The sequence below is a fragment of the Kogia breviceps genome, chromosome 5 (assembly GCF_026419965.1).
Source record: "Kogia breviceps isolate mKogBre1 chromosome 5, mKogBre1 haplotype 1, whole genome shotgun sequence".
NCBI classification, from domain to species: Eukaryota; Metazoa; Chordata; class Mammalia; order Artiodactyla; family Physeteridae; genus Kogia; species Kogia breviceps.
This window is the reverse complement of record NC_081314.1, coordinates 143,094,926-143,115,082: the sequence shown is the minus strand read 5'-3', so window position 1 is coordinate 143,115,082 and position 20,157 is coordinate 143,094,926. Positions and strand designations below refer to the sequence as shown.

General features: G+C 45.3%; 1 protein-coding gene across 9 annotated transcripts in view; it reads left to right on the top strand.

The window, feature by feature from the left end:
* ERG (ETS transcription factor ERG) overlaps positions 1 to 20,157 on the top strand; it is a 280,990-nt gene that overhangs the window by 79,955 nt on the left and 180,878 nt on the right. For all 9 annotated transcript variants that reach the window (XM_067035112.1, XM_067035110.1, XM_059065276.2 and 6 more), the window contains one exon: positions 14,706 to 14,793. In XM_067035112.1, coding sequence (XP_066891213.1) covers positions 14,755 to 14,793 — 39 coding nt within the window. In that variant the 5' untranslated portion in view covers positions 14,706 to 14,754. The remainder of the gene's footprint in view (positions 1 to 14,705; positions 14,794 to 20,157) is intronic.

Sequence of the window (20,157 nt, the reverse complement as noted above, 5' to 3'; positions counted from 1 at the left end):
CATTTCTTTTTACATTCCATATATATGTGTTAGCATACAGTATTTGCTTTTCTCTTTCTGACTTACTTCACTCTGTACGACAGACTCTAGGTCCATCCACCTCACTACAAATAACTTAATTTCGTTTCTTTTTATGGTTGAGTAATTCCATTGTATATATGTGCCACATCTTCTTTATCCATTCATCTGTCACTGGACACTTAGGTTGCTTCCATGTCCTGGCTATTGTAAATAGAGGTGCAAAGGACATTGTGGTACATGACTCTTTTTGAATTATGGTTTTCTCAGGGCATATGCCCAGTAGTGGGATTGCTGGGTCGTATGGAAGTTCTATTTGTAGTTTTTTTAAGGAACCTCCATACTGTTCTCCCTAGTGGCTGGATCACTTTACATTCCCACCAACAGTGCAAGAGGGTTCCCTTTTCTCCACACCCTCTCCAGCATTTATTGTTGGTAGATTTTTTGATGATGGCCATTCTGACTGGTATCAATGAGGTGATACCTCAATGTACTTTTGATTTGCATTTCTCTAATGATTACTGATGTTGAGCATCCTTTCATGTGTTCATTGGCAATCTGTTTATCTTCTTTGGAGAAATGTCTCTTTAGGTCTTCTGCCCATTTTTGGATTGGGTTGTTTTTTTGACATTGAGCTGCATGAGCTGCTTGTACATTTTTGAGATTTATCCTTTGTCAGTTGCTTCCTTTGCAAATATTTTCTCCCATTCTGAGGGTTGTCTTTTCATCTTGCTTATAGTTTCCTTTGCTGTGCAAAAGCTTTTAAGTTTCATTAGGTCCCATTTGTTAATTTTTATTTTTATTTCCATTTTTCTAGGAGGTGGGTCAAAAAGGATCTTGCTGTGATTTATGTCATAGAGTGTTCTGCCTATGTTTTCCTCTAAGAGTTTGATAGTGTCTGGCTTTACATTTAGGTCTTTAATCCATTTTGAGTTTATTTTTGTGTATGGTGTTAGGGAGTATTCTAATTTCATTCTTTTACATATAGCTGTCGCGTTTTCCCAGCACCACTTATAGAAGAGTGTGTCTTTTCTCTATTGTATATTCTTGCTTCCTTTATCAAAGGTAAGGTGACCATATGTGCATGGGTTTATCTCTGGGCTTTCTATCCCATTCCATTGATCTATATTTCTGTTTTTGTGCCAGTACCATACTGTCTTGATTACAGTAACCTTATAGTATAGTCTGAAGTCAGAGAGTGTGACTCCTCCAGCTCCGCTTTTCTTTCTCAAGGTTGCTTTTGCTTTTTGGGTTCTTTTGTGTTTCCATACAAATTGTGAAATTTTTTGTTCTAGATCTGTGAAGAAAGCCATTGGTACTTTGATAGGGATTACATTGAATCTGTAGATTGCTATGGGTAGTATAGTCATTTTCACAATGTTGATTCTTCCAATGCAAGAACATGGTATATCTCTCCATCTGTTTGTATCATCTTGAATTTCTTTCATCAGTGTCTTATAGTTTTCTGCATACAGGTCTTTTGTCTCCTTAGGTAGGTTTATTCCTAGGTATTTTATTCTTTATGTTGCAGTGGTAAATGGGAGTGTTTCCTTAATTTCTCTTTCAGATTTTTCATCACTAGTGTATAGGAATGCAAGAGATTTCTGTGCCCTAATTTTGTATCCTGCTACTCTACCAAATTCATTGATTAGCTCTAGTAGTTTTCTGGTAGCTTCTTTAGGATTCTCTATGTATAATATCATGTCACCTGCAAACAGTGACATTTTTACTTCTTCTTTTCAGATTTGGATTCCTTTTATTTCCTTTTCTTCTCTGATTGCTGTGGCTAAAACTTCTAAAACTATGTTGAATAATAGTGGTGAGAGTGGGCAGCCTTGTCTTGTTCCTGAGCATAGTGGAAATGTTTTCAATTTTTCACCATTGAGAACAATGTTGGCTGTGGGTTTGGGATATATGGTGTTTATTATGTTGAGGTAAGATCCCTTTATGCCTCTTTTCTGGAGGGTTTTTATCATAAATTGGTGTTGAATTTTGTTGAAAGCTTTTCTTGCATCTATTGAGATGATCATATGGTTTTTATCCTTCAATTTGTTAATATGGTGTATCACATTGCTTGGTTTGCGTATATTGAAGAATCCTTGCATTCCTGGGATAAACCCAACTTAATCATGGTATATGATCCTTTTAATGTGCTGTTGGATTCTGTTGGATTCTAGTATTTTATTGAGGATTTTTGCATCTATGTTCATCAGTGATATTGGCCTGTAGTTTTCTTTCTTTGTGACATCCTTGTCTGGTTTTGGTATCACGTGATGGTGGTCTCGTAGAATGAGTTTGGGAGTGTTCCTCCCTCTGCTATAGTGTGGAAAGGTTTGGGAAGGATAGGTGTTAGCTCTTCTCTAAATGTTTGATAGAATTCACCTGTGAAGCCATCTGGTCCTGGGCTTTTGTTGGTTGGAAGATTTAAAATCACAGTCTCAATTTCAGTGCTTGTGATTGGTCTGTTTATATCTTCTATTTCTTCCTGGTTCAGTCTCGGAAGGTTGTGCTTTTCTAAGAATTTGTCCATTTCTTCCAGGTTGTCCATTTTATTGTCCTATAGTTGCTTGTAGTAATCTCTCATGATCCTTTGTACTTCTGCAGTGTCAGTTGTTACTTCTCCTTTTTCATTTCTAATTCTATTGATTTGACTCTTCTCCCTTTTTTCCTTGATGATTCTGGCTAATGGTTTATCAATTTTGTTTATCTTCTCAAAGAACCAGCTTTTAGTGTTATTGATCTTTGCTATCGTTTCCTTCATTTCTTTTTCATTTATTTCCTATCTGATCTTTATGATTTCTTTCCTTCTGCTTTTTTTTTTTGTTGTTGTTGTTCTTCTTCTTTCTCTAATTGCTTTAGGTGTAAGGTTAGGTTGTTTATTTGAGATGTTTCTTGTTTCTTGAGGTAGGATTGTATTGCTATAAACTTCCCTCTTAGAACTGTTTTTGCTGGAGCCCATAGGTTTTGGGTCGTCATGTTTTCATCGTCATTTGTTTCTAGGTATTTTTTGACTTCCTCTTTGATTTCTTCAGTGATCTCCTGGTTATTAAGTAGTGTATTGTTTAGCCTCCCTGTGTTCGTATTTTTTTACAGATCTTTTCCTGTAATTGATATCTAGTCTCATAGCATTGTGGTCGGAGAAGATACTTGATATGATTTCAATTTTCTTAAATTTACCAAGGCTTGAGTTGTGACCCAAGATATGACCTATCCTGGAGAATGTTCCATGAGCACTTGAGGAGAAAGTGTATTCTGTTGTTTTTGGATGGAATGTCCTATAAATATCAATTAAGTCCATCTTGTTTAATGTATCATTTAAAGCTTGTGTTTCCTTATTTATTTTCATTTTGGATGATCTGTCCATTGGTGAAAGTGGGGTGTTAAAATCCCCTACTATGATTGTGTTACTGTCGATTTCCCCTTTTATGGCTGTTAGCATTTGCCTTATGTATTGAGGTGCTCCTATATTAGGTGCATAAATATTTACAATTGTTATATCTTCTTATTGGATTGATCCCTTGATTATTTGTAGTGTTCTTCTTTGTCTCTTGTAATAGTCTTTATTTTAAAGTCCCTTTTTTCTGATATGAGAATTGCTACACCAGCTTTCTTTTGATTTCCATTTGCATGGAATATCTTTTTCAATCCTGTCACTTTCAGTCTGTATGTGTCCCCAGGTCTGAAGTGGGTCTCTTGTAGACAGCATATATACGGGTCTTGTTTCTGTATCCATTCAGCCAGTCTGTGTCTTTTGATTGGAGCATTTAATCCATTTACATTTAAGGTAATTATCTATATGTATGTTCCTATTAGCATTTCCTTAATTGTTTTTGGGTTTGTTTTTGTAGGTCCTTTTCTTCTCTTGTGTTTCCCACTTAGAGAAGTTCCTTTAGCATTTGTTGTAGAGCTGGTTTGGTGGTGCTGAATTCTCTTAGCTTTCGCTTGTCTGTTAAGGTTTTAATTTCTCCATCGAATCTGAATGAGATCCTTGCTGGATAGAGTAATCTTGGTTGTAGTTTCTTGCCTTTCATCACGTTAAATATGTCCTGACACTCCCTTCTGGCTTGCAGAGTTTCTGCTAAAAGGTCAGCTGTTAACCTTATGGGGTTTCTTTTGTATGTTGTTTGTTGCTTTTCCCTTGCTGCTTTTAATATTTGTTCTTTGTATTTAATTTTTGATAGTTGAATTAATATGTGTCTTGGTGTGTTTCTCCTTGGATTTATCTGGAATGGGACTCTCTGTGCTTCCTGGTCTTGATTAAATATTTCCTTTCCCATATTAGGGAATTTTTCAACTATCATCTCTTCAAATATGTTTTCAGTCCCTTTCTTTTACTCTTCTTTTTCTGGGACCCCTATAGTTTGAATGTTGGTGCATTTAGTGTTGTCCCAGAGGTCTCTGAGACTGTTGTCAATTCTTTTCATTCCTTTTCTTTATTCTGCTCTGCAGTACTTATTTCCATTATTTTATCTTCCAGTTCACTATGTGTTCTTCTGCCTAAGTTGTCCTGCTATAGATTCCTTCTGGAGAATTTTTAATTTCATTTATTGTGTTGTTCATCATTGTTTGTTTGCTCTTTAGTTCTTCTAGGTCCTTGTTAAACTTGTATTTTCTGCATTCTAGTTCCAAGATTCTGTATCATCTTTACTATCATTACTCTGAATTCATTTTCTGGTACACTGCCTATTTCCTGTTCAATTGTTTGGTCTGGTGGTTTTTTACCTTGCTCCTCATCTGCTGTGTGTTTTTCTGTCTTCTCATTTTGCTTAAGTTACTGTGTTTGGGGGTCTCCTTTTCTCAGGTTGCAGGTTCGTAGTTCCTGTTGTTTTTGGTGTCTGCCCCCAGTGGCTATGGTTGGTTTAGTGGGTTGTGTACGGCTCCTGGTGGAGGGGACGAGTGCCTGTGTTCTGGTGGATGAAGCTGGATCTTGTCTTTCTGGTGGGCAGGACCACGTCTGGTGGTGTGTCTTGGGGTGTCTGTGACCTTATTTTGATTTTAGGCAGCCTCTCTGCTAATGGGTGGGGTTGTGTTCCTGTCTTGGTAGTTCTTAGGCATAGGGTGTCCAGCACTGGAGCTTGCTGGTTGTTGAGTGGAGCTGGGTCTTAGCTTTGAGATGGAGATGTCTGGGAGAGCTTTTGCCATTTGCTATTATGTGGAGCCAGGAGGTCTCAGGTGGACCAGTGTCCTGAACTTAGCTCTCCCACCTTAGAGGCTCAGGCCTGACACTAAGCCAGAACCCCAAGACCCTGTCAGCCACATGGGTCAGAAGAAAAGGGAGAAAGAAAGAAAGAAAGAGGGAGATATATATATAGAGAGAGAGTGAAAGAAAAGAAAAAACGTTATTAAAATAAAAAATAAAAAGTAATTATTAAAAATAAAACAATTAAAAAGTAATAAAAAGGAAAGAAAGGCAAGAGCAACCAAACCTAAAAACAAATCCATGAATGATAACAAGCGTTAAAAGCTATACTAAAAAGAAAAAAAAACAAAAACCAGAAAAGGGACAGACAGAACCCTAGGACAAATGGTAAAAGCAAAGCTATACAGACAAAATCACACAAAGAAGCATACACATACAGACTCACAAAAAGAGAAAAAGGAAAAAAAATATATATATATTGTTGCTCCCAAAGTCCACCTCCTCAATTTAGGATGATTCGTTGTCTACTCAGGTATTCCACAGAGGCAGGTACATCAAGCTGATTGTGCAGATTTAATCTGCTGCTCCTGAGGCTGCTGGGAGGGATTTCCATTTCTCTTCTCTGCTCACACAGCTCCGGGGGTTCAGCTTTGGATGTGGCGCCGCCTCTGCGTGTAGGTCGCCCGAGGGCGTCTGCTCTTCGCTCAGACAGGACGGGGTTAAAGGAGCCGCTGATTCGGGGGCTCTGGCTCCCTCAGGCCGGGGGGAGGGAGGGGCACGGATGCGGGGAGAGCCTTCGGCGGCAGAGGCCGGCGTGACGTTGCACCAGCCCGAGGCGCACCGCGCGTTTTCCCGGGGAAGCTGTCCCTGGATCCCGGACCCCGGCGGTGGCGGGCTGCACAGGCTCCCGGGAGGGGAGGTGTGGAGGGTTACCTGTGCTCGCACACAGGTTTCTTGGTGGCGGCGGCAGCGGCCTTAGCGGCTCGCGCCCGTCTCTGGAGCTCCTTTAAGGGGAGCGCTTACTCCCCTCTCCTCGCGCACCAGGAAGCAAAGGGGGAAGAAAAAGTCTCCTGTCTCTTCGGCAGCTCCAGACTTTTTCCCGGACTCCCTCCCGGCCAGCCGTGGCGCACTAACCCCTCAGGCTGTGTTCACGCCGCCAACCCCAGTCCTCTCCCTGGGATCCGACTGAAGCCCGAGCCTCAGCTCCCGGCCCCGCCCGCCCCGGCGGCTGAGCAGACGAGCCTCTCGGGCTGGTGAGTGCCGGTCGGCACCGATCCTCTGCGGGAATCTCTCCCCTTTGCCCTCCGCACCCTGTTGGCTGCGCTCTCCTCCGCGGCTCCGGAGCTTCCCCCTCCGTCACCCGCAGTCTCCGCCCGCGAAGGGGCTCCTAGTGTGTGGACACCTTTCCTCCTTCACGGCTCCCTCCCAGAGGGTGCAGGTTGCGTCCCTATTCTTTGTCTCTGTTTTTTCTTATTTCTTTTGCCCTACCCAGGTGCGTGGGGAGTTTCTTGCCTTTTGGGAGGTCTGAGGTCTTCTGCCGGCGTTCTGTGCGTGTTCTGTAGGAGAAGTTCCACGTGTAGATGTAGCTCTGATGTATCTGTGGGGAGGAAGGCGACCTTCGCGTCTCACTCCGCCGCCATCTTGAAGGTCTCTCCTGTAGAGTTTTTAACATCACCGCTTTCTAGGTACCGCCGTCATCACAACTCTCCCTTTCTACACTGCCTTCCAGTTTCTTCCGCTCCTTCCAGAAGAGCCAGAGGGCCAAGAACAATGTCCACAGCCCTGTGCTTTTATGGTAACTATATTTTTCTCTCCTATTACTAGGTTTGGTTCATAGTTATTTTATAGGTATTCTGCCTGAATTCAATTGAAACCTCATTTCAAGAGGCACAAACAGGGATTGAGTCTACGCATTCATTAGTTATGCAAAAAAAAATAAATAAAGGTGGAGGCTTTCAGCACTTTATCTACAAATCATGCCCCTTAGCTCTTCAGGACTGTCAAGGCTTCCCTCCAAAGAACATTCCAGGGGTTGGAAGAGATTATGGTGGGCCCTGTATAACACTCACTTAGGCCGTAGAACTTAAAAGAGTCTCTCCTCTGCTGACGTTAAGCCAGGAGTGATGCGTAGATGGCATAACAGTCCATGGTGCCTGGGCCGGGCCTTGAGCAGAGTTTGTGTCCCGTAAGAAATAGTGCAATTAAATTGGATGTGGTTAGTTTGCAGGGCTGCTGTAACAAAGTACCACAGACTGGGGGAGCTTAGACAACAGAAGTGTCTTCTCTCCCAGCTCTGGAGGCTGCAAGTCTGAGATGAAGGTGAGGTCAGAATTGGTTCCTTCCGAGGCCTGTGAGGGACAGCCTTCCCAGGCCCCTCTCCTTGGCTTGTAGATGGTTGTATTCTCCCTGTGTTTTCACAGTGTCTTCCCTTTACCCAGGTCTCTGTTTCAAAATTCCCTTTTTTTAAAAAAAAATGAGACCAGCCATAGTGGGTTCGGGCTCACCCTAGTAACCCCGTTTTTGCTTCATTACCTCTAGAAAGACCGTGTCTCCTAATAAGGTCACGTTCTGAGCTACTGGGCGTTTGGGCTCCAACACATGCAGGGTTGCATGATGGAAACAGTTCAACCCCCTGCAGTAGTTATTTGTATTCATTTGGAAAGATAAGCCATGTCCTACTGAAGGAGTTCAGTTTCTTATTTTTAGACAAATACAGAGGCACATTGGGTTTCTCCTTCTCCTGCCTTGCACTCGTCTCTCCTGCTTACCTTGGGGAGTGCAGGCACCAGGGCTGGGGCCAGGGTAGACCAAGTGAGGCAGGAAGTTTAAGGAGACGCTCCCTCCCAGGTGCCGGCTGAGCACCTGCGGGAACCTGAGGGCGGGGGTGGGGCACCTCCTTAAATCGTGGGCCCCAGGTGGGCGTCTCACTGGCCTCCCCCCACTCCCACTCCATTTAGGAGACCCCTGCCCAGAGCAGCGTCAGCCCTGTGCAGTTCTTAGGGTAGCTTTTGCTGGTAAGGGCCTGACATTCCCAATAGCCACTCATCTAGAACGAGTGTGTCTCGTGATCAGCTCATTCAGTGAATGGATCCGTTATGAGGACTTTGCTCAGAGCCATTGTGTCTAAAATGTCTTCACTTAACGACTAGTCAGCTTAAAATTTAAAATTCAGTTTTAACATTAAGGACAAAGGGCCCTTATGAAAAACTGGCAGTTTATTTCTTGAGAATTGTTTTCCTCAGAGGTGCAAGATTTTATACAATGTCAGAATGTTTGCTTTCTTCCCCCAAAATGGTTATCGCTTATTAAGTGCTTACTCTGTACGTAGCACTGTGAGAGGTTTTGGAGGCATGATTCAGTGTAACCCTCACAAAGGCCTTATGGAGGAGGCAGGGAAGATTAGCCGAACAGTGGTTCTACTCAGGGACTAGCCAGTTGCAACAGAGGCTGGCCTGCGTCACACCTGTGTGAACCGCTGAACATCAGCTTGGAGGCGGTAATGGAAGGCATTTGCCCTCCTGACATCAAACAGGTGATGCCTTTTCCAGTACCGTCAGCCAGTCTTCCAACTCTCCACTACCAACTGGGTATCCTACAGTTTGATCCAATTCTGACACCACCTGGAATTAGCACCAGGCACCACAGGCTAAAGGCTCAGTGCCACAAGACCGCCCCCCACTTCAGAGGCCAGCAGCAGGTGTCAGGTCCTCAGGTTACCCACCTTTCTGCCCACCTTGGCTTCGGAGTTGGGGCTTCCCACAATCCCCCCCTCCAGGATTCAGTAATTTGCTAGAAGGAGTCACAGACCTCAGGACAATGCTGTACTTACTGTTACAGGTTATTATAAAGGATACAAATGAACAGACGGATGGAGGTTTGTAGGTCGAGGTCCAGAAGGGTCCCGAGCACAGGAGTGTCTGTCTCCGAGGAGTCGGGGGGGGGGACCCCGCCCTCTCTTAGCACGTGGATGTGCTCACCAACTTGGAAACTCTCTGAATCCTGTCGTTCAGGGCTTTTGATGAATGTTTCATCACATAGGCAAGATCAAGTATGAATTCAATCTCCAGCTCTTCCTCTTTCTGCAGAGGGAGGGGCTGGGGCTGGAAGTGCCAGGCCTCTCATCCAGGCGTGGTGGTCCCGAGACCATCCTGAAGCTTTCGGGGGGTTTGCAAGGAGTCACTGCATTGGAGCAAAACATGGTCCTGTCGCCACCCTTAGCACCCGGGAAATTTAAGAGCTCTGCGCCAGGAGCTGGCAGCAAAGGCCAAGTGTGTTTTTTATTCTACCACGGTAATATCCCCATGTTACAGGTGTGCAACGAACGACCACAGAGAATAGAGTGACCTTTTCTAGGTCGCTGAGGAGGGAAACCGAATCTGGCTTCCATCCTCCGTGTGACTCTGCACCTCTGCCTGGATGCACTGCCCTCCATGAGAGCCCTGCCTCCATGCCTTCCAGGGCCTTCTCTTGCCCGTCTCCCACGCCACACTGCCCGCGAGGAGCCTGGGCACCCAGAGCTCCTGCCCAAACTGGCCTGAGCGTCTTTCGGGCCTACGCAGGCCTCTTTCCTGCAGTCTGTCTCCTTGGGCAGGTCCTGTGTGTGCTCCTCTAGGCCTGAAGGCTGGCCAGCCTGGCTGTGTGGACTGGAGTGTCCCAATGACAGTGTGGGGGACCCTGCAGACAGGCCGGAACTGGCTTGGGAAGAGAGGAGGGATAAGGAGTGCCCATTTCTGGTCTTGCCCCAGCCCTGCAGATACTCAGGTCTTCTCTTAACCGTTTTTACGGCATCGCCTCCCTAGTTACAAAATGGTTATTTTCCCTTTGGCCCTGTGTGCCAGTCCACACTTGATGCAGTGATAGCTACAGCAACCCAAATCAAATACGTGTTTCTGTGTAGTGAGCCATTGGCATTTGCAAAGCAAGAACGAAGAAGGGGGCGTTTCATTTTTCTTTTTTTTTTTTTTTTTTTTTTGCGTTATGCGGGCCTCTCACTGTTGTGGCCTCTCCCGTTGCGGAGCACAGGCTCCGGACGCACAGGCTCAGTGGCCATGGCTCACAGGCCCAGCTGCTCCGCGGCACGTGGGATCTTCCCGGACCGGGGCACAAACCCGTGTCCCCTGCATCGGCAGGTGGGCTCTCAACCACTGCGCCACCAGGGAAGCCCCGGGGGCGTTTCATTTTTCAAGATACCCAGTAATAAAAGAATACTGGACTGTGAAATCCAAAGTCATAAACATATACATTACCAAAGGAATTTATTGCAAGAAATAGGTAGTAAAGAAAGGGTTTTTAGATAACATGGATTCAGGTTTTGCAAGGCTTCAAGGGCAAGTAAAATAGAAAATAGAAGGCTCCCGCAGTGATATAAAAGCATCACGTCATTCATCAGTGACTAAGTATTTGAGAAATGCTCATTAGAAACACAAAAGTAAATTAGAAGTGCTCTTAAACACATCCATAAAAACCCCTCAAATGGCAAAAAGAACAGACACCAAATGACTGCAGAAACAGTCAAGGGTATTTGTGGAGGGAGGAGGCGTGGCAAAGGTGGTAGAATTTTCATCCTTCTGGGCTTTAGGGACTTTGCTTCTTGGCTGATCTGGTTTGGAGGCCGGCAGCACCCTTCATACTGACTGGTTAGTAAATCCCTTGAGTTGATGATGATCCTGATGGTGGTGGTGGTGGGTTAGGGTCATAGACTCTGGCTCCCTGAGGTAGAGGAACTCGGAGGAACTTTTGTTCCTTGCTTCCCTGCCTTCCTGCCAACGTACGTGCCTCTTGTTCTTCAGGGCTTCTTGGTGGCATCTCCTCGATTCTCCGTATCACTCAGCTCTTTCCCTCCCCTCGGTATTATCCACGTCCCTCATCTGGCATTGCCACTGGCCGTCCGCTCTCAGGACTGAGCTCTGGGTATCTGTGTGAATTGTTTCCCCACCTCTATCCCTGGAGGGGTGCGGCAGTGCTGCATCTGTATATATATCCCCTTCCCCACAGTTTCATCTTTATGCGTTGAAAGTGCCCCAAACTTCCCCATACAAGACATGAGACATAAACAGTTGTTATTAGGTTTATGTCTTGCTTGGTTACAAATTGAATGGCCTTTGTAACTTCTGAGATGTTTCTATGGTCTTGGATATCCAGCATGTTGATTCTGTTTTATTATATTTGGAATCTCCAGCAGGCTGACAGGGTCCCATGATGTTAAGTGAGAATTCAGCTGTTCCTGAGAAGGGCTCTGAGAATCCCAGAGTCTTCTGGTTGGAGTTTCTCGGTTACTCTTCAGTTTCCAAACTCATTTTGAGGGCGGGATAAGGGTTTGAGATCATGTCTCTTAGATGGATGGAAATGGTTTGTTTGTGGGTTGGGATATGAATTTCCTTTGAAATTTCTGTTGGAGTCGCCTTTTATCTCTCTAGCTAGGAAAGTTTTAAGGGGCATCTTGGTAACCCAATTATTAAGAACGTATTGTGTATATTAGTAACTGACTGTCACAAAAATGCTGTGTAACAATATACCTCCAACCTCAGCGGTTTTAAACAAGTAGCATTAGTTCAGCTCACGAGCCTCTGGGTTGGCCATGTTGGCCTTGGCTGGGTAGTTTTGGTTCTGTAGTTTCCCTCACAAGCCTGGGGGCTGGTGATCTTTCAGATGGATGGTCTGGAGTGGTCTTGGCTGGAGAGACTGGATGACTGGGCTCTGTCCACACGCCTGCCATCCCCAGCACGCTAGCCTGGCTCCCGCGGAGCCGGAAAGTTACAAGTGCAGACGCTTGATGCTTCTTGAGACTTGGGCTGCCTTGCTGTGTTCTGTTGAATGAAGCAAGTCCCATGGACAGCCCACAAACAAGGCTTGGGGAAGCGGACCCTACTTAGTGAGAGGAACCACAGTCACATGGCAAAAGGCATGGACCCAGGGAGGAGTGGAGCCTCGGAACCATCATTCAATCTACCATAGTGTGGCAGGAGAATGTAAGCAATTTAGTCCGCCTTCTCTGTGTATCTGCAACACATGAAGGGTATTTCGATGATCTATGTGTGTAATCAACCAGCCCCCCAATGAGTAGCTTCAAACAAGAACCCACTTGCTCTTTCTCACGATCCTGTGGGTCGACTGGACTCAGCTGGACAGCGGTTCTCCTTTCTTGGTGTCGGCAGGGGCTGCAGGCAGCTGAGAAACCACCACGCTGGAATGTCCAGGATGACTCCCTCGTGGGCCTGGCACACGGCGCGGGGGTCAGCTGGACGCCCACTTCAGGCCTCTGCCACGTGCTGCCCTGGGGCACAGGGGGCTGGGTTCCCAGAGGCAGGAGGGGAAAGCTTCTGGCTCTATGACGGTCTGAGGCCAGGACCCCAGAGCATCCCTTCTGCAGCGTTCTCTGGATCAGAGGCAGTCATGAACTCAGCTGGGCTTGGAGGGGAGGGGACAAGCTCGTGGCATGAACAGCAGCACGTGGGTGCAGGGCGGAGCGACTGTGTGGGTGGGGTTACCCTAGAGAGATGCTAAAACCTGTAGCAAAAGCGGTTCTTCCTGAATGTGGGGTCCTGCCGTGGGGGGACTTGCTTTTGTCAGGAAACCTCCAGGATGGACCTCTCTGGGCTGAATGACCCTAGGAGCAGAGTGGTCTTTTCCTGGGGTGACTTCTGCTGCCCTGAGGAGGCCGTCTTGGAGGAGCGGAGGGAATTACCCACCCACCCCGCTCCCAGAGGAGCCAGCTCCGAGAGACCTTTGTCCGGGCTGCCTGCCATCCTCTGTCCTCTCCCTTGTGCGCCAAGAGCGTGGGTTAGCTTCAAGAGCTGCCCAATTCAATGTCAAGACAGTGCTTCATTGCTTGTGCATCTTTAGCAACACTTATCCCCCAAAAGGACTTGCTTTAGACTTGGGGGGGGGGAAATTGCCTACTTTCCAAGGTCAAGAAATTTGGCTATAGGAAAAAGTAATGTCTAAGGTTCCAAGTTTGTCATCTTGGACCGCCAAGCTTCCCGTGATCTTGGGAGGACTCCGTGCAGCCATCTGGGGGACAGACCCACCCCACCCACAGACCCGGAGGCAAAGACTTCCCATGAGAAGCCCATCTGTGTTGGAGGTGGATGTGTTTGCACCTTGAGGGGGTCGGAAAGCCCAGAATACAGATGTACTTGGGACTTGGCGAGTGCCCCGGCAGATCCCTGGAGTAGTGTGTTCAATAGCAAACTTGAAAGTCAGCTTTTGTGCCTGTAGTCCTGTAATGAAGATGTGAATTTTTGTTTTGTGGTTTACTACTGCTAAGAGTCATAGGCCAGATTTACCAAGAAGAAAACACACAGAAATGATAGTTAATAGAAAAGTCATGGCCCCTAAAAATGTAAATTAGAAGAGGTATTTTCAGTGCCAGAAAACAACTGATGGCTAAGATCTGCAGAGAAGCGAAGATGGGTTGGGGAATGGTTCCTGGAGCCTGGAGCCCTGGGGGAGGGTCCGAGGATGGGGGAGGTCCCCGTAGGATCTAGCTGTGGCCAGACCGTGGCCAAGAATGGAGGCAGCCTCGAGTGGATGGTGGCAAGGGTTGGGGGCAAAATGTCCCTACTCTTCTCTCCTCCCGCCTCGTGGTCTCCAGATGGTGTCACGTTGATCAAACTTGATGGGGGCCAGAAGGCAGAGGAGCCCAGCTGAGGTGGTCTGTAGGGGTCAGCCCTGAGGGGGGGGGCATGGGGCCGGCGTGGAGAATCTGGGATGGGGCGGGGCAGACAGACAAGAACCAGAACGCACTGGTGCAGAATCTGAGGAAAGGGTGAAGTATTTCTCCCTAGAGTTCGGGCACCTTAATATTTCATTCATTTAAGTTTAAATTCAATCTTCAAATGAATTAAAGTATCTTCAAAATACAGGGTCAAACCTGTTAATTATGCCAAAACCAAAGTTTCTTATGGGCTTCCGAGTCAGGCCAGTCTGACTTGAATCCTGGCTCTGCTGCATATTAATCAGGTGATCATGGACAAAGTAGCAACCTCCCTGGGCGTCCACATCCCCGACTAGAGGATGGGAACGCGAGCTTTCAGAGTGGTGGTCAGGGTTAAATGAGAAACGTGTGTGGAGCCCTTAGCCCCAGGGCAGCCACTTAAGCACTCGCTGACCAGTATCTGTGCTTTTTCTTAAGTGCTTAATTATGAGGCTTACAGATGTGTAGATGGCGTTAGTTTCAGTAGAAAGTTCAAAAGTCCAGTTGTCTCAATGTAATAGAAAAGATCTCGTTTTGGGGGTCTCATTTCTTCCTTTAAATGATGACTCGTAGATGCTGCCTGTGTAAAATGATGTGCGTGAACTGAATTTGACTTGGGTTTGGGGGGACTTGTCGTATTAGGGTTTTGGGGACTGAAAGTAAGTGATATTCCCAACGGGAGAGAACTGGGTTTTCTGGTCACTTCATTTACTATGCGTATCTAAAGGCAAATGTTTAGTGCAGAGCTGGGATTATTTTACCATTGGTGTGTTGCGTTCAGTCCTAATGGAAAAGCAAACAAAGAAACCTGGTTGTTTATTCCTATTTGTGTTGCCCCTTTGTGTCTTCTAGCTGCCTCAGGTTCTGAACAGATGGTAACCGTGCTAGCCTCCTGAAGGACATGATTCAGACTGTCCCAGACCCGGCAGCTCATATCAAGGTAGGTTCCAGCTCGGCCAGGAAGCTGCCCTGGCTTCCTCCTTGGCTGGACTTTTGCAGATGCCTGCCCACCTGTCAGCGAACGTAAGGGTCAGCCAGCCACAACCATGGGCCAGAAGTGGTCCACCACCTGTCTTTATTCAGCCCATGAGCTGAGAAAATGCTTTTCACGTTTTTAAATGGTTGGAAAAAAATCGAAAGAAGAAGAAGATTTCTTAGTGCATGTAAATTAGAGGAAATTTAGACTTCTTGTCCAGAAGGAGAGTTTCCCTGGGCTGCAGTCACACCCTCGTTTCCATGCTGTCTAGGGCTGCTTTCACACTGTCATGGCAGAATTGAGTCCTTCCAGCAAAGAACATAGGGTGGCAAAGCCGACGATATTTACTATCTGCTTCTTTGCAGAAAAAGATTGCTGACCCCTGAGTGAACACTGAAAACCACGTCCACATTCTCTAACTCCTGTTCTAAGTTCATCTCTTTTACACTTCCTGGGCTTACCTAGCGAGAGACGAGAGGGTTTCCAGTGCTCAGCCGTGTCGTTTTATCTGGGCATGCTGACACCCCGCCTGCTCGCCCGCAGCTCCTTCTGGAGCTCTGGAGGTGAGAGCACAGGGAAGTGAGACTGCAGCCGAGGCAAGTCCCTGAGAGGAAGCCGGCCCATTCCTTGCAGTACGCCACGTGCACATGGTGCTAGCCGCCGGGAGCAATGAAGTGATGCTTTGCGTATACTTGACCCACATAAAAGTTACAGAAAATGTTGGGGCTTGAGCTACATGATCCAGGTAGGCTGTCTGCACCGGTGATGATTGGTTCAGCTGTCTCCATTGGCCCAACTCACTCACTACCTTGCCAGTTCTTGGCTTCCCCCATATAAATTCATTTCCCCAAATGGCCCCATCGGTTTTACTAAATTCTACTCTTTACCTAAAACATTTATTGAAAATGGAAAGTGGCTTGTAAAGGAGAGGAAAGTTTACGGTATTGAAAATTTTATCTTTTTTCCTTTGGACTAAAATATAAAACGCCCTCCAAAGTGACACGTGCACACACACATTTACATACACACATGCATTTTAAAAGCAGTGTATCTGTGAAAGTGTTACGTACCATGTACAACTCACGTTCACACATGTTTAATTTCTTTGAAAGTGGAATTAGAAGTAATAAGAGTTTAAATGCATTTTCTGAGCTTTGTGGGTGTTACTGCAAGTGTCCGAGATACGGGGAACCCCAGGGGTGTGGAGCATTCTGAATTTCATCCAGGGACAGACAGGAGCACATCCTCTGGGTTGACACTATCATTTGATTTCTGTGTGATAGTTGATTGGGGCATGGCCATTATGTCTACAGAAATGCAAGTGGGAAAACTCTTGTGGATGTGATAAGGTTTCTTCAGAAATATCTGGAATGTGTTTGGTGAGTGTGTTTGTGCTACACACTGATGGGGGGAGGGGACATTTTTCTTTTAGTCTCTGTTGACCATGAAGCTGCAGGATGCAAAGAAAAGCTCTCAGGGAAAGAAGTTGATATAAGCAGTATCTTCTATAGTTCCGAGTATGAGTGACAACAGCTGAAATCCACTTCGACTGGCATTTTATTTGTCACCACCCAGAAGGAAAAGATGAAGTCAGCAAGAAATTATTGCAGATTTTTAAAAGCTAATTCATCAAGTGCAAACAGACACATCTGAGAAACATGATCTCTGAAAAAGTGTTAAGTAGAAATGTTCTGTATTTGATCTCAGGAATGAGCTATGTTTTTCGCTCTGATTTATCTTATTATCCTCACATTGGTTAATGTAAATATAACTGACAGATGATTTTAAGAAATGGAACCCCGAGAGTTTCTTAAAAGCAAGGTTCAACTAAAATTGCTTTTGTGTCTTTTGAAGATGATTTGGTAATTTAGAGTTGCATATACTAATAGCTGATGTTGGCTTTGAGGCAAAGAGAATTGCATTAAAGAAATTTGTTTCCTTGGTAAATCTATCAAATTCCACCTATTGGAGTTTGAGTAATTATTCCTGGACTTCCTTTTTTTAATATATGAAATTGGTGTCCTTGACAACAGTCAGGAAAATAGGTTGCCTTCCACTGTTCCCTTAAAATACCCAATTTGGGGAATTTATTCAGTAAAATTTTCTATGCTGAGAAGTTTCTGGTCGTGGGCTGAGGAATGCAGCTCTTATTTCTGGGAGAGGAAGTTCTTATAAATGACACATGACAGGTTCCACTTGCTATGTTAATGTAGATAGTGGAAGATTTGTCTTTGGCTCACTGCTACAGAAATGTTTTTCTCGTCTGAAAAGGACTTGAATTCTCCACAGAATTGACTTCACCTGGCAGATGTGCAAGGCGACAGCCATAGAGACTTTATGTGGCCTTCGTATCCCTCCATAGGCTGATCTAGAGGAAAGAAATGTTCCTTTTTATTTAGGAAATGTATTCCGCAAAATTTCCTATAGTTCTTTTCCGCCAGAGCAAATTACTTTTACCCTTTTATATATTTAAGGAGCTGGAAATAGTTTTTAAAGAGGAAGGATGGTAAATAATTGTGAAATATTAGATACTCTTGATTTAAATAATGTAACAATTGTGGCAATTGATTTACAAAGAAAATGAACAGAACTTTAAATGTATTTCAGCTTTTTTTTTTGGCGGTACGCGGGCCCCTCACCGTTGTGGCCTCTCCCGCTGCGGAGGAGCACAGGCTCCGGACACGCAGGCTCAGCGGCCACGGCTCACGGGCCCAGCCGCTCCGCGGCACGTGGGATCCTCCCGGACCGGGGCACGAACCCGCGTCCCCTGCATCGGCAGGCAGACTGTCCACCACTGCGCCACCAGGGAAGCTCGCAGCTTATTCTTTATTGATGAAAATATTAAGTTATTAAGCACATTTTGATTTGTCTTTCTTTGCCAGCCCTTCTATGCACTGTCTTATAATAGAAATTATGGTGAGTGTCACACCAGTATGCTCTGAGCTGGATAGGCCATGTGACCATGGTGCTGCTCTGCTAAGGGGTAGCACGTTTCACTGCCAAACATAGACCCAGACTCTTATCCCTGTTACTGAGTCCAAGTTCGAACTGCTTGCCACATGACAGGCCAGTAAATCAAGAGACAGGTTGTTGGGGGGAGGAATAGCAACTTTATTCAGAAAGCTGGCACAGACCGAGAAGATGGTGGACTAGTGTCCCAAAGAACCATCTTACCTGAGTTAGAATTCAGGCTTCTTTTATACTAAAACAGGTGGGGGTGTGGCTGGTTGTTGCAGACTTCTTAGTGTGGGAATCCTTTGTTCTTGCAGCTGTCCATGGGGGTCTGGTCACAGTTGTCCTATAAACCTCCAGCAAGACAATTGTTATTTTCTGCTTTGCCACTTTTTATCTCTATGTGATTGGAAAAGTGTTACACCTTTAAAAGTCAGAGCCTTGAGAATGGGCTCTCCTGTATATTTCAGGCTCTAGGCAACATTCTTTTACAAAAGGTGCAGAGCCAGCAGTGACTCAGCACAGGCAACAGAGCACAAGGGTTAGAGCTGAAGGAATGGATCTAATAGGGAGTCAGGTTTGTTCTTCTCTGTTACACTCCAAGCAGGGAAAAGAAGACTGGAAAATCCATTTTACTAGCATTTGACAAAGATTTTGGTCGTGAATTCTCATTCCGATGAGAATTCTCATTGAAATTCTCGATTTACATCATTGCATTTCCTCATAAGAGCTCCGTTTGAATGTTTTCATTTACTACCATTAGAGATGAAGAGGATGAGCAAGAGTAGAGGGTAGTCAAGTTTCCAGCTTTAAAGAAACATCCGATTGGTACAGTTTGTAATGGCCCCCTGTGCCATATTCACCAGCTACCCACTTGGAATATTAGACATTTTGGAACTGGCCAAAGGAGTTTGGGACTGAGAGGGGAAGGGTCTGAAGTTTAGTTCTACTCCATGGATCACTGGCTGTGTGACCCAGAGATGCCGCTTCCCAAAACTCTGCGAGCTGCATGTTCTTAGCTACGTTCATATCATGGATAAGAGAGAGGGTCCTAGTGTCCCAGGAATCAGTTCAAATCTTGCCCTGTCGTTTACTAACTCGGTGATGCTGTACAAGCTCCTTAATCTCTCTGTGCGTTGGTTTCCTCTTGTCTGAAGTGGAAGCACCTACTTTGGGGGTTAATGTGAGGATTCAGTGAGAGCTGTTATTATGGGTAATGCACCGAGACCCTGCTGAGAGCTCCTGTGCTCTGTAACATGAGGATAACATATCCGTCTCGACGACAGAATATTGTCGTGTCTGATATGCACAGAGTGACATGGGTATGTCTTAAAAAAGTATTGACTTGAATGAAAAAAAAAATCTAAAATAGGATGTGCTCTGTGGCACAATACTATTTACACATAGGAAAACATGTACACTTCCCAAAAGACATCATGTACTTTTCATGGATATGTATGTATCTAAAACATATCATGACCACATCAGAGGAGATGAGTGCATATATGGGACATGTTGGCTAGTTGCTCTGAGAGGTGGTTAGGAGATAAGGGAAATAATAGTAATAATATACAGATAATGTCAGTTCTACCGTGGAGGTTTGGATGGGACACAGAGGGTCCTCTCCTCCACACTGGTGGTAAGTTGGTACAATACCGGTTGTGCTTTGGTACCAGTTTGGCATTACCTTCTGAAGCTGATGATGCTCCAGCAGATCCACCCCTGGGTATATGCCCTGTTACACACAGGTGCCAGGAAACATGCAAACATAAGCAAAAAGCTAGAACAACCTAAATGCCAGGAGAACCGATAAATAACTTGTGGTCTAGCCCTCCAATGGAATACTATACAGCAGTGAAGAAAAACTTACAAGCATCTACCTGTGTCTGTACATCGATGAGCATGATTCTCAAGGTTGAGTGAAAAAAAGTCACAGAAGAATAAATACAGTATCGTACTGTATTTATTTAAGAATAAAGTATCATACTTTATACACAGTATGATTCCAGGTATAAAGATCAAAAAAAAGGCAGAACTACAAAACATATGTTGCTCATAGACACACACGTATGTGGCAAAAGGAAGAACAAAGGCACAATGTGTACATAATTCAGGATAGGAGTTGCCTTGTGGGGGAGGGGAGAACGTTGGGGAGGGACTCGGGGGGCTTCTGAGAGCCTGGTATTGCCTGTTGTGGGCTGAGGATGCACACAAGAGCGTCTGCTTCTCATTCTTTAACTTGTACAAGTATCACATATCATATTTGTGTAAGAGTGATATTTGCAGTAAAGAACTTAGGATACTGAAAGAAGAGAAAGGGAAGATCAAGGCGGGCCGCTCAAGGTGGCATGATATTGGGGAAGACACTTCTAACTG